Here is a 13851-nt window from a genome sequence, read left to right as displayed (position 1 = left end):
AAGTTAACCCTTTAAACACAATACTAATGATCTATCAAATCTTACAATAAAAACAACCATCATTGATTCACTATCGAATCATCTATAAGATACTTTATAATGACTTGTACCACTCAATCACAATACAATCAACCATTAAATACTCAATAAATTGACAACTTATCACTAAACTACAACCCAACCAATTATAAGTTACTCACATTGCAAGTCTTCTCATAATCATATCTAGCTATCCTTTTATCACAACCAATTAAGTTAGAGATCACTTTAGACAACCAGAATCATGCTAATTTAACTATATGTAGCTATCCCTTTATTACAACCAATAAGGATAGATACTGCTCCATAGAAAAGTGATTCCAATTAAATAAAATCCAGCTCTCCCTTCGCAACCAATATAGAAAAATCATTCCAAAAATTAAGTAAAAGCCTTTATAACAAACAATAAGAATATATACCACTGCTATATAGAAGAATCATTCCAATTAAGTAAAGCCAAAAACATCATATTAACAATGTGAAGACATTGATGTGGATTCCCCTCTCGTCTTATTCAAAGCAACGACACCATGCATGTGAGGGTTTGTCCTACATGACTCTGTAATCACACGACTACTGGACACAAAAGTCATGACAACAACTTAAATGTATACCCATGTGGCCATTAACGTCCCCAGCATATATAATGGTTATTTATACACTCCACCATCTCCACCGAGACATTATTAATTGCTTGTACAAAATCCCAACGAAATTTAATAAAACAGCACATCTATACTGATGGCGCTTTAATATTTGCATTTATTTTGTTTAAAGTTTTCTTCGCCTCTACGCTGATGGCGCTTTAATATTTGCATTTATTTTGTTTAGAGTTTTCATTTAGTGAAAACATAAATGTTTGAGCCAAATCAATGGCACCGTGATTTGTTCAGTTAAAACGACTGGATGCTTTGCAAAAACTGACAACACCATAAGCATTAATGCGCGAGCTGAAGGTAAAAAATTTGAGGATCCCCAGTCTGACAAAAAATAACCATGGCAAATAAACAAGCACTAACCGTGGCCTCGGTTACCACAGATACTATCTACCATGTCTCCAGAAATTAAACTGTCTCCAACTTCAGATTGTTCTTGACAAACACTATAGAAGGTAATGCAACAGAATTACACTATACAATAAACGCAGTAGGTAATTAACAATTGCTTTGAGCTTAATTTAAACGTATTAAGTTAGTTTTTTATTTGATTATATTTGTTGAAAAATAAACTTAGTTGTGGCTTTTTATGTTCTAAAATGGCTTTTGTTCAGTGAAGAGTTGTATTTTTTGGATTTAAGGAAATAGGTTATTGGCCCAAGACTCACAGGCATCTGGCAGGAATGAAACCCTGCTCCCTTAAGGACTACCAACTAATTATTCCAGGTGACATGGTTTTCCTTGAATAAAAGCGATGAGTTAGCCTACATTAGCTGTTAGAAACCAGAGATAATTGTCTTCACCGTTAATTTGACAACTAAATTATGATCAATTTTCTCATTTTTTTTCACTCTAGTTGAGTTCCACTCTAAATGCACAATAAAATACCTTAAAATCGTCTCATAAAATACCTTAAAATCGTTATTTTCATTTGACTTATCAAATTCGCGTTGTGCACGCAGCTCGCTGTCAACCTTCGTCATACGAGATCGTCGTACCAAATCTCATTTGATCATGCTGCTGTGACGACCTTAAATAGTTCTGAAAATTGTATGAGTTATGTTGCAAAAGAAGTCCACTGTGCTATCATACGTATTAGATGAGTAATTAATGATTAATTTGACTTTAAAAATGTAATAAAAATATATAAGTAAATAGGTTTTTTTTGGTAAAATATATTATAATTTAATTATTGATTATTAATTGGTAAATGAGGATAGTTATAAGTTATTATTATTACCCATCAATGTTTATTGATTCATTAACATTATTCTATGAAAACTTTAAAAATGTTAACCTAATTTTTTAAATAAAATTAAATGCAATTTTATATCTCATATTAAATTAAAAGATAATTTTACCAAAACAAAATAAACATATTATATAAATTATTATATACCACAATTATTATTAATTATTTGGAAACTATTATTAATTACATATTTATTTTAAATATATATAATAAATAAAAATAAATATATAATCCAATCTTTCAATTTAATATCATCTACTAATTTTAATTTTCTTTTTAATATTATTTTCATATTTTTATACTCTAATTTAATATAATTTCCCTAGAATGTAATCTTCTAATACCCAGATACATAAAATAGTATGTTTTATTTCAATCAATAGTGATCATATTATAAATGTGATTTGATTTTACATGTTTTGAGTTAACTGATAAAAATTGATTTAATATAACTTAAAGTTTATTATAAATGTGATTTGATTTTACAGGTTTTGAATTAATTGATAAGAATGTGATTTGATTTTACATATTTTGAGTTAACTGATAAAAATTGAGTTGATATAACTTAAAGTTTATTATAAATGTGATTTGATTTTACAGGTTTTGAATTAATTGATAAGAATGTGATTTGATTTTACATATTTTGAGTTAACTGATAAAAATTGAGTTAAAGTTTATTATAAATGTGATTTGATTTTACAGGTTTTGAATTAATTGATAAGAGTTGAATTAGTATAACTTAAAATTTATTATAAATGCGATTTGATTTTACATGTTTTGAATTAATTGATAAGAGTTTAATTAATATAACTTAAAATTTAACAAGTGTATGTGGTTGATAATGAAAACATAAAATTATATATAATTAATTAAATTTATTGTAAATTGTGTAAAATAAGTATTTAATTTAATATTTTTAAAGGACAAAATAATATATATTTACAATACATGATAATATTTTGGTATACAATATTTTCAAATAAGTGTATGCAGATAAGAGGCATCATATATGGAGAGAAATTAACAATGAAATGGTTTGACTTACACATGCATCTCAACTTCCTTTAAACTTTTCCTAAAGTACATATTTTTTAACATTATACATGGAGAGAAACTAACAATGAAATGGTTTGACTTACACATGCACCTCAACTTCCTTTAAACTTTTCCTAAAACATATCTTCTTCAACCAAAGACTTCACTTCTCTTGTTATTAACCATAAAACCTTAAGTCCAAGCCTTATCTATAACTTTAAAATCTAACTCTAGAGAAATATCATTATCCTTGGAATATTGACACAAATATCTAATAATATCCATGTAAATCCACTTGCAAGTAAAACAAACATACATTAACATACAAAATCTGGTTGAAACATGCCCACAAATGTACCTTATGTGATTATTACTGATTTTTTTCTTTCTTCAAATACAAAATCTCCTTGTAAAATAAGACAAACACCTAATATCCAAATCTCCTTGTAAAATAAGACAAACACCTAATATCCAAATCTCTTTGTAAAATGAGACAAATACCTAATACTCATGCTTTCTCTTTGAATATCCATACAATGCATTCACAACCATACAAGAAAGTGAAAGTCCAGTGTGTTTGTGCAGTTTTTATTTATTTATAAAAAATATAGATAAAAATATAATAATTCGTGAAGTATATATAAGTTTGTGAATTCAAGCTTCTGTGATTCCTAATGAATTAGGAAATATCTTTTTGGTAGAAATCATATTGAATTCAAGCTTCTGTGATTCCTAATGAATTAGGAAATATCTTTTTGGTAGAAATCATATAATAGAATTTTTTGGCCGACACATTTTTAACCAATCAATGTGATTCATCATCAAGACTAGCTAAGTTGGTAAGTTTTTATTAAGTTATTTATTTAAAGTTGAAAACTAAAACTACCTATAGAAAATAAAAATTATCTTATAAATTAAGAGAATATTAAACTTAAACTTAATCTAATTAAATAATAATTTATTTTAATAAAATTTATCTTATAAATTAAGAGAATATTAAACTTAAACTTAATCTAATTAAATAATAATTTATTTTAATAAAATTTATATTGATTTTAAAAAAATATATGTTGTGTAATGTTAGAATGTAATTATTTTTACAGCTTTATACCAGGGAAGATCTCACTTTTTACAAGGGGTGAAAAATTTATGAGAAGGTAAATTATTTTTCATTTAGTATTGAAGTTGATTTCAACTTGAAAAAAAAGTTATACGGAATATTGTCATATTTATATATTACTTATAGCACCCGGAGGATCAACGCAATGTGACATTTAAATATGGTACATTTGGTAGCTAGCGCTAAAAAATCGTCTCTAAATATAGCAGCCAATTTTTATTCCGTTTAGTTTACCAAAATTAAACACAATAAAATAGTTTTAATGTGCGTCAATCGAGCTAGGCAGCCAAATGTCTCTAGAACTCTAATGGATCTCTGCAACTATTTTGGTAGTGGAGGTTTCATTCTGTACTTGGCAAAGCCTTGCAACTGGCTGAAAGTGAGCAATGAGAGATTTACAGAAGAGTGGCCAAGCATTCATTTATTAGGTCGGCCAGCATTCATTTGTTATGATTACCCAGTTTGACTTGTAATTGCTTTACATTTTTGTCCCTGGTTCTTCCTCAAAGGACGCCGGGGGGCCTGTAGGTCTGCAATAAAGGCCACATTCATTCTGACAATTTCAGCATTTCTTGGGGTTACGTGTCAGTTTCTTTTTTCCCTGGGTTCGCTTTCCTGGGTTTTACCAAATCTATAAACAATATAAGGATGCAACATTGTGATATTGTTTATCTTTTATTTCCTCTGACAAGTGAGCAGAGAGACTCCGTTCAAGAGTGGAATTACAGTGTACAGGGGAATAGAAGACTGTACGCTTGATGCATTCAGACCATTCTTGTAATTTAACAAGGGGGGGAATTACAGAGTGGAAGGAATAGAAGACGGTATACTTGATGCATTTCAGAGAGTGCTCATAAAATAATCAGAAAAACAGAAAGGGAATGGGCAAAAACAAATTTAAAATAGTATGACCCAATTCATTAAAAGTGTTTTTGTTTTTCTCATACTATTCTCTTCCTAATGCTAACAGTTGCAAAATTGATTATTTAACAGAGAATTTAAATGATAAACATTTTTCTATTAATATTCCCAAGTGCCCACATGTTCCTCATTTATGACGATCTCAGTAAACCATAAACCATTTCGAAAAAGCTCATCAAATCATTTTGTATCCTCATTTATGACGATCTCAGTAAACCATAAACCATTTCGAAAAAGCTCATCAAATCATTTTGTATGATAAAGCTAATCAAATCATTGCGTACTGTGTTGACAAGCATACTCACACATAAAAGATCATCACTTTTTCACAGGAAAACAATGAATTTATACCAAATCTTATCTTAAATCATGTACATATTGAATGTACTGTGTTGACAAACATACTTACATAAAAAGATCATCACTTTTTCATGGCAAGCATGACAGGAAAACCATGAATTTATTCCAAATCTTATCTTCAATTTTTTCACACAACTCATGTACATATTTTCAATGTAACATTCCCCCACTTGCCATGAACCTTATAACATGCCTCAAAGAGGACTATCTATGTCTTGATAAGACAGTACCAGAGAAATGGAAGAAATTTTGCACTGCACAGTTGGGTTGGCAAGGCATGTTCATTATAGATTAAAATCCAGAGTATAACTATTTTGGCCTCAGAAGTTGGGTTGGGAAGGCTTCTTTATCATACTTTGAAAGCTAAAATAAGAACATGAAGGGTTATGGCTATCAGTTGACTGAGCAACTCATGCTTCTCAAAATATGAATAGTGCTACCCAAATAAACCACTCACCCTGAAAATTGCTAATGGTTGAGAGGAAATACTAAATTAACTAAGTATTTACTATTTTACCACTGCAAGCAGCATCAAAACTTAATAGAGAAATATTCATTGGAGCTGAATCACCTCAGCCTTGGAAATTTCTCGTCCCAGAGACTTGGAAAATGCAGAAACTCCCCTTTTACGCAACAATATGTGATCCAGCCTGAGTTTGAACTTTAAAATCCATTCCAGACCCTCCCAAGCCGTTGTGAGAAACACCCTCTAAGCCATAGAGCCATATTGAGAATGTGAAAGATGGTTACTTGATAAGCAGCCACAGTGACAGCGCAGGTACTTAATAAGCATGCAAATACACTTAGAACATAGGTACTTAACAAGCAAGGAATTACACTTGAACCCAAGCTTAGTCATGTATATCAATTTCAAAACCTAATCCATTTCATTACAACCTAGATTAAAAAACAACCTCCCCAGCCACAATAAGCGAGGTGAGTGCTTAATAAGCATAAAGTACAAATAAGCTTTCCATGTAAATCGATTGCAGGACAACCTTCCATAGATGGTCATAACAGACAATCAAGTTATTTGGAATTCAGGAATTCAGTGGGTAAGGCAGGCAGGTGCATACAGATTAGTCAAACAGAGAACAAAATAAGAGTAAAAGGAACTTCCTATGAAGAATGGTGTTGCTCCCCCTATTGCAAGAGTAAGGACAGACTCAATCAAGACTTGCAAATGATAACAAAGCATGGGAGAAGGGCTTTGGGATCGAGGATAAACAGCTCTTCAATACTGGAAAAGAGACCAACTTTTCCAGCCACAGAGTCAAAACCAGTAGGAGCTGACACCTCTCCAAAGTTATCCAAAGGCCTGTGTACTCGACCAGCAATAACCCTGCATACCAACAAAGCCTTCTTCACTGCAGAGAACATGAAGTCATCTTCATAATAAGCAATGGAATCATGAGCTCTACCACTTGTGGCTGTAGTATAGATTCCCCTGCAACCTGCTTCCTTCACCGAAAATCCTGTTCTAATGATCCTACAAACATTGCATCCTTCTAGCTTGCATAGGCTAGAAGATCCATTCGTGCCTAGGGAACACATAATTGTGGTGCCATGGAACCTCAGAAGCTCATTCCCATCTGCCAGGCATCTGGGATGCTTCTTGGGCAATTTGCTTGCCTTTGACTTAACCATATCACGAAATTCCTCGAAACTTGCAAGCGTTTTCTGCATGTTGTGCACCTTCAGTACTCTCTCAATTCTCCCATGGGGGCTTTCAGTTTTCAGCCAGCTTGTTCTGAAGATTATCTCCACAATGTTCCTGGAGGAATCACCTTGCAATAGCTCTGTGACTGCAAAATCATAAAATACAATGACCATCATAAGCATTGTGAACCTTATCCAAATCTCATGCTATTGAGACACAGTTTTGGGAACACCATACATAAAAATTATTCCAAAAGAAGAAATCATTACATCTTCTCGTAGTTTCAGAGACAATAGTATCATTCATTCAGTCATACTAAAATACAAAGAAGGGCTGAAACACATTCTTAACTGACTAAAATCAATGCACAAAACTTGGATGCAGGTTCTTACCAGCATGTTTTGCAAGATGATGAGTTTCGAGAGCTTCCATCTTGCCAAACTGTTCTCCACACTTCTGGCAGGCTACCTGACTGATCACTTCCATTTCACAACCATTTGAAAAACGAGGAGTGGAAGGATGACTGCTGTTTGATGAAGAGACGGTATGCCCTGCAAAGGTAAAATCACTTTGATAGCATCCTGCATTAATCCTCCCATCTCTAGAGCATGGATTATTATTGGGTGTTCCGGGGCCTGGAGTCCCTGTCTTGATAGTTCCAATGACAGTAGAACCATTGCCTCCTGCCAATCCAGTTATCTTCAATTCACATCTGGAGTTGTTCACAATCATGACCTCGTGTGACATGGGATTCAAGAATTCGCTACTGCCAATTGATCTAGGACTGCAGCTAGTGTTGGGACCCCTCTCCGTGGCTCTAGTCCTGTTGCCATGAATTACATCCTTGAGATTTGCAATGGTTTTTGAGCAGCCAGAACGGTTCTTTCTGGTCACAATTGTTGCAAGATGATGATGCTTGGGTTCATGCTCAGGCTCTGGTTTAAACTGCGAGGACTTCTGCGGGTCGTATACATCATCAGGCTCTGATTTACATTGCAAGGACTTCCTCAAAGAAAACCATACAGTCGGCATTTTTTGGCTGAAGATTCTCTTGCGCTGGATCAATTCTTGAGACCCACCATGAGTACAGAGCCTCTTCTCTTGCACTGGATCATTTCTTGAGACCCACCATGATTACAGAGCCTCCAATGTGCTTTATTCCCACCAGTCCAGCGCAGAAGAGCATAAACTCCTAATGAATCTCCATGACTTGCCTCTCAAAAGATAAGGGGCAGCTTTTTCTCCACAAGAAGGCCTAGAATTACAGCTCCCATTATATCCACAGCCTAATCTTGACTGGCACTTGACTTGAAAACAGTTGTAAACACTGCTTTTTGTCCAATATATTTTACTCAAATAGGGCTGCCAGATATTATGCCTTGTTTAAAGGCGCAGTATCACAATGTTTTGTTTCTACCTGTTTGCCCCGCTGCCCTGGAGGGTCCAATCCCCAAAACAAGCAATGAAAATCACGATCAACAAAGCTGAACCCTAAAACAAGATCCTAAAAAGACAACCACCATAGCCTCCAGTTCCCCATGATCAGCCGAATTAAAATATGCCAGGAAGCTGCAGGCCGAGGTGAGAAAATCAATTTTAAATTAAAGTAAAAAAACCCATAAGTGATCACTCTGGAAAAGGGACACTAGAGTAAAATGAATAGCATCAACTCCGAGGGAAATGGAGGGAATGGCAGTGTATTAGATAAATACATTTAAATTATTCAAAAATACAAACAAATACAAATTACTGGAAGTTCACAGATGTTGGTGCAACTGTGCAACAATTAAATGCAGTGGTAGGTATCCCGTGATAAAAAAAAGGGTCTCTCTCCCTGCGCAGTACGAGAGCTTGAAGGAATTGCTTTGCCATTTTTTATTGTAATTTTCAGAGCAATTTAACCATCGAAGTAAGTACAGAAAGTAAGTACAGAAAACCAACGGAGACTGAGTTCTCGGCACTCCGATGAAGGTAAATATATAAGTGGAAGGAAATACTATCAGCAGAGCGATGTATGCAGCCACGAATCGTATTCACATTATCGCGCATTAAGATGTTTTAGGGTTTGCATTTGCATGGGATTAAGCATGGTCGGAAATGGAATCCGCCCGTTGACAAGGGACTCCATTGGTGCCACGTGGCAGCAGCTTGTCATCGAGCCGCGGCTGCTCTTTTTCTTGGCACGTGTTTTGATTAAGAGTAAAAAGGTTAAAGCTTTGCGGGAGCGGAGGGAATTGATGTAGGGTGAAGTTGATTGAAAGGTTAAAATTGGAGTATTAAAGGTTTTTTGTTCCTACTTTTTCTAACCTCTTTATTATTATTATTTACATTAAAGAAACGCACTATGGAGCGGCCATGGCCTCTCCTTTGGTGACCTTAGGCTATGGGAAGCATTGTTGGAATTTAATATCTATCTTCTTCTTTTTTTGCCATAATGGGTTGAACAAAAGGTTCTCATGAGTGGAAGGAAATGAATGTAGGTTTTACCAGGTGTACGAGGTTTAAGAGGGTTTGAGGATTTGTTTTCATGTTCGTGAGGGAAAGAGATTTTTTTTTTGTTATTGGAGTTGTGTTTAGTGTAATTTTTTGGATTTTTTGGTGTCGGAATCTGGTGGAAAAAATTGAGCTGAAATTTTGATTTTTGTTATTTTAACTGGTTTTTTTATTGTATATATGGATTCAAGGCCCTGGAAAACCCCTAGGGCGCTTCAACTGTGCAAAGCTTACCCATCAAACTTGTGATTTCAATAAATTCCTGTCAGATTTTAGAGAAATTAGACTGGAAAAACCCATAGGAAAAGCTCCCAAAAGTCGCACTAAAGACAACTCGCTTGTTATTTGGGTTTTTTACTCATCATTAATTTATTTGCCTTTTCTTTGGTATTCATCCTCGTCTTTATGCTTATTTTCTTTAACATGATTGAAACGGGGTTTAATCATTTGCAAGTTTACTTTTACTTAAGACCTTGAAGTAGTTTACAAGTGCTTATAATGAGAGTAGGGCAAGGGCTTTTGGACTAAGTATGTTAGGTATCTAACCTAACCTCTTTACTTAGGATACTTTATTGATAAATAAGGTTGCCTTCCTTGAATAAAGACTTATTGAATAGTTAGTTAATAGTCACTCATTGTAAAAAGGGTCATCTTTACTAGTAAGGCCCAAATTATTTTGTAAAACCTCATTATAAGTGGTGTGGTAGGTAGTTAAGCAATCTTTATTGATAGTTATATATTGGGTAGAAGGTTGTGTACTATTTTGTCAAGACTTATTATTGTATTTGGAGTTTTGCTCTAGGAGGTTGCCCTCTTGAAGAGGCAAGTCAACATGGCTATCTATTTATGAATATCATTAATACAAGAGATCATTGTGAGGGTTTGAATATTTTATCTTGAGTTGTTTTATTTTGTTTTAGTATTCTATTACATTCTATGTGATTGCTCTAAACCTTTTGGGTTAAGTACATTACAAGTGGTTTCAAAGCTCTTTCTTAGGCTAAAAGGAGAAAAAAAAAATCTTCTCTTATTGCAATTTTTTTACAATACAAAGAGGATGGTAGCATTCAAGTTGAACTTGAAACTTTTTGTGTAGGATTCAAAGAAACTAGTCATTTCTTAGTTCCTCTTGAAAAAATACTCGAGTTCCCAGAAAAAAATAATCCAAAATGGAGTCTAAGAAATGGAGTTATTGCTAATTTAAATAAAGTTTTCTACGTTTTTATAGAATTATGACCATGCAATTTGTAGATTGGATATATTTTGATAGAGTGCATCAGTGCCAATAGATCTAGAGAATTTGTGGCATTTCATAATTGGGGTCATAATAGGTAATTTGAGAAGTATAACAACAGTTATTGTGTATTGGAATTTGAAGCAAGGGTTTCCAAATTCCTCTCTTTGTAGTTGTTTGCTACCTACGAACTCACACAAAACAGAAGATATTAGGGATTAAACATAAGCTAAATAATGCACTGTGATTAATGGAAAACAATGCATAGAAACCAAACTAAACAATGGAAGAAACATAAAGAATAATGGAAAACAAACTAAACAAAGAGTATGGGGGGAAATCCTATTTATTAGTTGTTGGTGGTAGAGATACAGTAAGTGTTGAACACACTTTAAGAGAACGAATGAGGGTAATAGTGCCCCTTGGCTCTCAATAATGATTTCCTTCTCCAATCTTCTTGCAAGCTCTCTCTCTCTCTCAATGAAGTGTGGAAAAACTCTCAAACTAATGGAATTATTCCTTTGTAATGTAATGCTTGATTGCTTGGGGCAATTTTGACAACATAACAAAGCATAAAATTCTCTTGTTATGTGGCTCTCCATTCAATTCAATTTATAGAATTTGAACCAACTCCTTCCCTCAGCTCATTAATGAAAAATAGACTTGGGGAAGGATCACAGGATTCCCTTAGGGACTGATATCTCTTCTAGATAAGACTGATGAGGGTCAAGATGTAGTTGGTTGACCTTATACTTTCAAAGAGAAACATCTTAATTCATATAATGAGTTCAAGGGACGTTGATTTGGCACTTGGGCAACCCCTCGTGATTATTGAAGGAAAAGTCGTAAGGTCTGCGAGGATATGGTAAAAATTACCTTTGGCATGTCCACGAGATTTAATCTTTTCAAATGGACCTATTGTAGCGGCTACAACCACCCTCCAAAATTTTTCCTATGCTTCGTTTTGGAGCCTCCCTACTAAAATCCCAGCAACTTATCTTGCACTGACCCAGGTACTTGTGCTTTCATTGAGTTTTATCTTTTGCTTTATAGCTTGTGTTTGCTTACTTTCTTTGTTGTCTAACCACAAGCTGACCTCTTGAATTGGTTGCAATTTGGTTCTAGGTTTGCCTTAGTGAGCTACACAATCCTAGAGGGAAACCAGCCTTGCCCTTGGGAAATGTTCAATCCAAGCCAACAGTGAGCCTTCAACTCCAGAATTGCGCAGAGCCAGTTGACAGCGAGCCTTTAGCTGGGAAAATGCACAGAGCATGAGAGGCAGCCCAGAGTCACTCAACCCAAAAATTGTGAAAAAGTCTTTCTGCTCAAAAGTTGCTTAGTGCATAAGCCAGAGGGAGTCACTCAGCCTAGAAATTGTGTAGAAGTCTTTCTGCTCAAAGGTTTCTCAGTGCATAAGCCAGAGGGAGTCACTCAGCCTAGAAATTGTGTAGAAGTATTTCTGCTCAAAAGTTGCTCAATGCATAAGCCAGAGGGTTGCACAGTCCTTCCCAGAACTGCACAATCTCTTCAGGAAATGCATGGCAGATTTTCCCGGAAAAGAAAAAAGCATCCCTAGGAAGAAGGGATCTATTATTAGTTTTCTGAGGGTGGCACAATGATATCTTTAGAAGTTTCCGCCAAATGTCGCTTTTGTCCTTGATCTTAGTCATGCGTGTCATGAATTCTAATTTTACTCAATTCTATGTAATAGATTCCTCTAGAGCTCATTTGTATACTCGATCATCAATCTATAACATGCCTAAGGAGATCAAGGAACCTTCAGAGCATCATTATCACTTTTCCGAGTGAGTTTTTCTTTATTGTCTTTTATGTCGTTTTTTGCTTATTTAGCTTGTGAGAGTGTTGTTTCACTTGTTCTGTTGAGTGACTGCTGATGTTTTAACTTGTTTTAGCTTGTAGAAGTGTTTTTTCAAATTTTGCATTGCCTTTCCCAAGTGTCACATGCATTGCCTTGTTTTTGCAATGACGACAGTCATTGCAGCGACTCGCTCCACATGCTTCATTTTCCTTCTGTTTGATTTATGCCTACATTTTTTTTTAATTGCATGCATCATCACTCAATCATATCTACACTCAGAATCACATCATCCTTCAGATCTTCTTGATTGCACACTCCCTTTGGGCAGATTTGGGCTCCCCTTGTCTGGGTCTCACATTCACTTTCATGCACTGCACAATCTAGAAGCTTAAGGCCTCTGCCTTGGCTTCTAGAATTGCGTAGAGGTTGTCCTGGCCTGGCTCCATCTGCACATTACACAATTCCAGGATCCAATCTCCTAGCTTGGTCATTGAGACTGCGGAATACACAGTCTCTGCCAAGCTTTGCCCTAGACTGAACTGTGCATTGCATAGTTCCAGTCATCAAGATTTCACATTGACTACATGGACTGTGTTGTGCGCAGTTCCCACAGTCAGTCAGTCACCCCTGTTGGTCAAAATTGCACAATCCCTCTCATTAGATGCCCTGATTGCTGCTTGATCATGTTGTGAAGTTAGATTTGTAAGAGCTAATGTTTGCTTTCCATGAGTGTCCTTTCTATCCCATAGGTACCACACTCATGAAGCACTTCTCTCCAGCAATAATTATACCATGGCACCAAAGAGATATGCTTCAAGAAAGAACACTAGAAGTAGTACTGGGGAAGAAGTTGAGCAAGTGCTAGTTAACTTGCCAATATATGCAGACACTCAGCTATCCATAGAAAATGAGTCAACACTAACATGGCAGCAAGTACAACAACAGTAGCAGAAGGTAGCAATCCAGTACAAGATCATGGAAAGAGGAATTTGTTGACATAATACAAGGAGTGTTGGGTGTGGAGCCTGATTATCTTCTATATTCAAAGGTATCACCGCATTGGACCCCGGGGGGGTCCGCGGGGGGGCGGCTGCGACCTTTTGGGAGCCCCCCTTGGAGGATGGTTTCGGGGGTAGCATCCCCGAAGCTAAGAATAGATGTAAAATTGCCTTGTAAAAGTATAGTAATTTCTAGTCAATCTGGGTCGTTCATTAGACAGAGATCTGACAATAGAAGTTATGTTTGATTTAGGGTTTTTTGCC

The 13851-nt window shown here is 35.2% G+C and overlaps 1 protein-coding gene across 1 annotated transcript; it reads right to left on the bottom strand.

The window, feature by feature from the left end:
* Positions 1–6243: 6243 nt before the first annotated feature.
* On the bottom strand, positions 6244–9090 carry LOC149233154 (uncharacterized). The gene is made up of 3 exons (XM_089379705.1): positions 8794–9090; positions 7436–8612; positions 6244–7188 (listed from the first exon to the last, which is right to left on the bottom strand). The coding sequence occupies exons 2-3, from the start codon at positions 8073–8075 to the stop codon at positions 6554–6556; spliced, it is 1275 nt and encodes a 424-aa protein (XP_089235831.1). The 5' UTR covers positions 8076–8612; positions 8794–9090; the 3' UTR covers positions 6244–6553.
* Positions 9091–13851: the final 4761 nt, after the last annotated feature.

This window comes from Pinus tabuliformis, chromosome J, assembly GCF_031772625.1.
Source record: "Pinus tabuliformis cultivar Carrire ecotype Pingquan chromosome J, CPIR1, whole genome shotgun sequence".
NCBI classification, from domain to species: Eukaryota; Viridiplantae; Streptophyta; class Pinopsida; order Pinales; family Pinaceae; genus Pinus; species Pinus tabuliformis.
The sequence above is the reverse complement of the archived record's forward strand: the minus strand, read 5'-3'. Positions and strand labels throughout refer to the sequence as shown.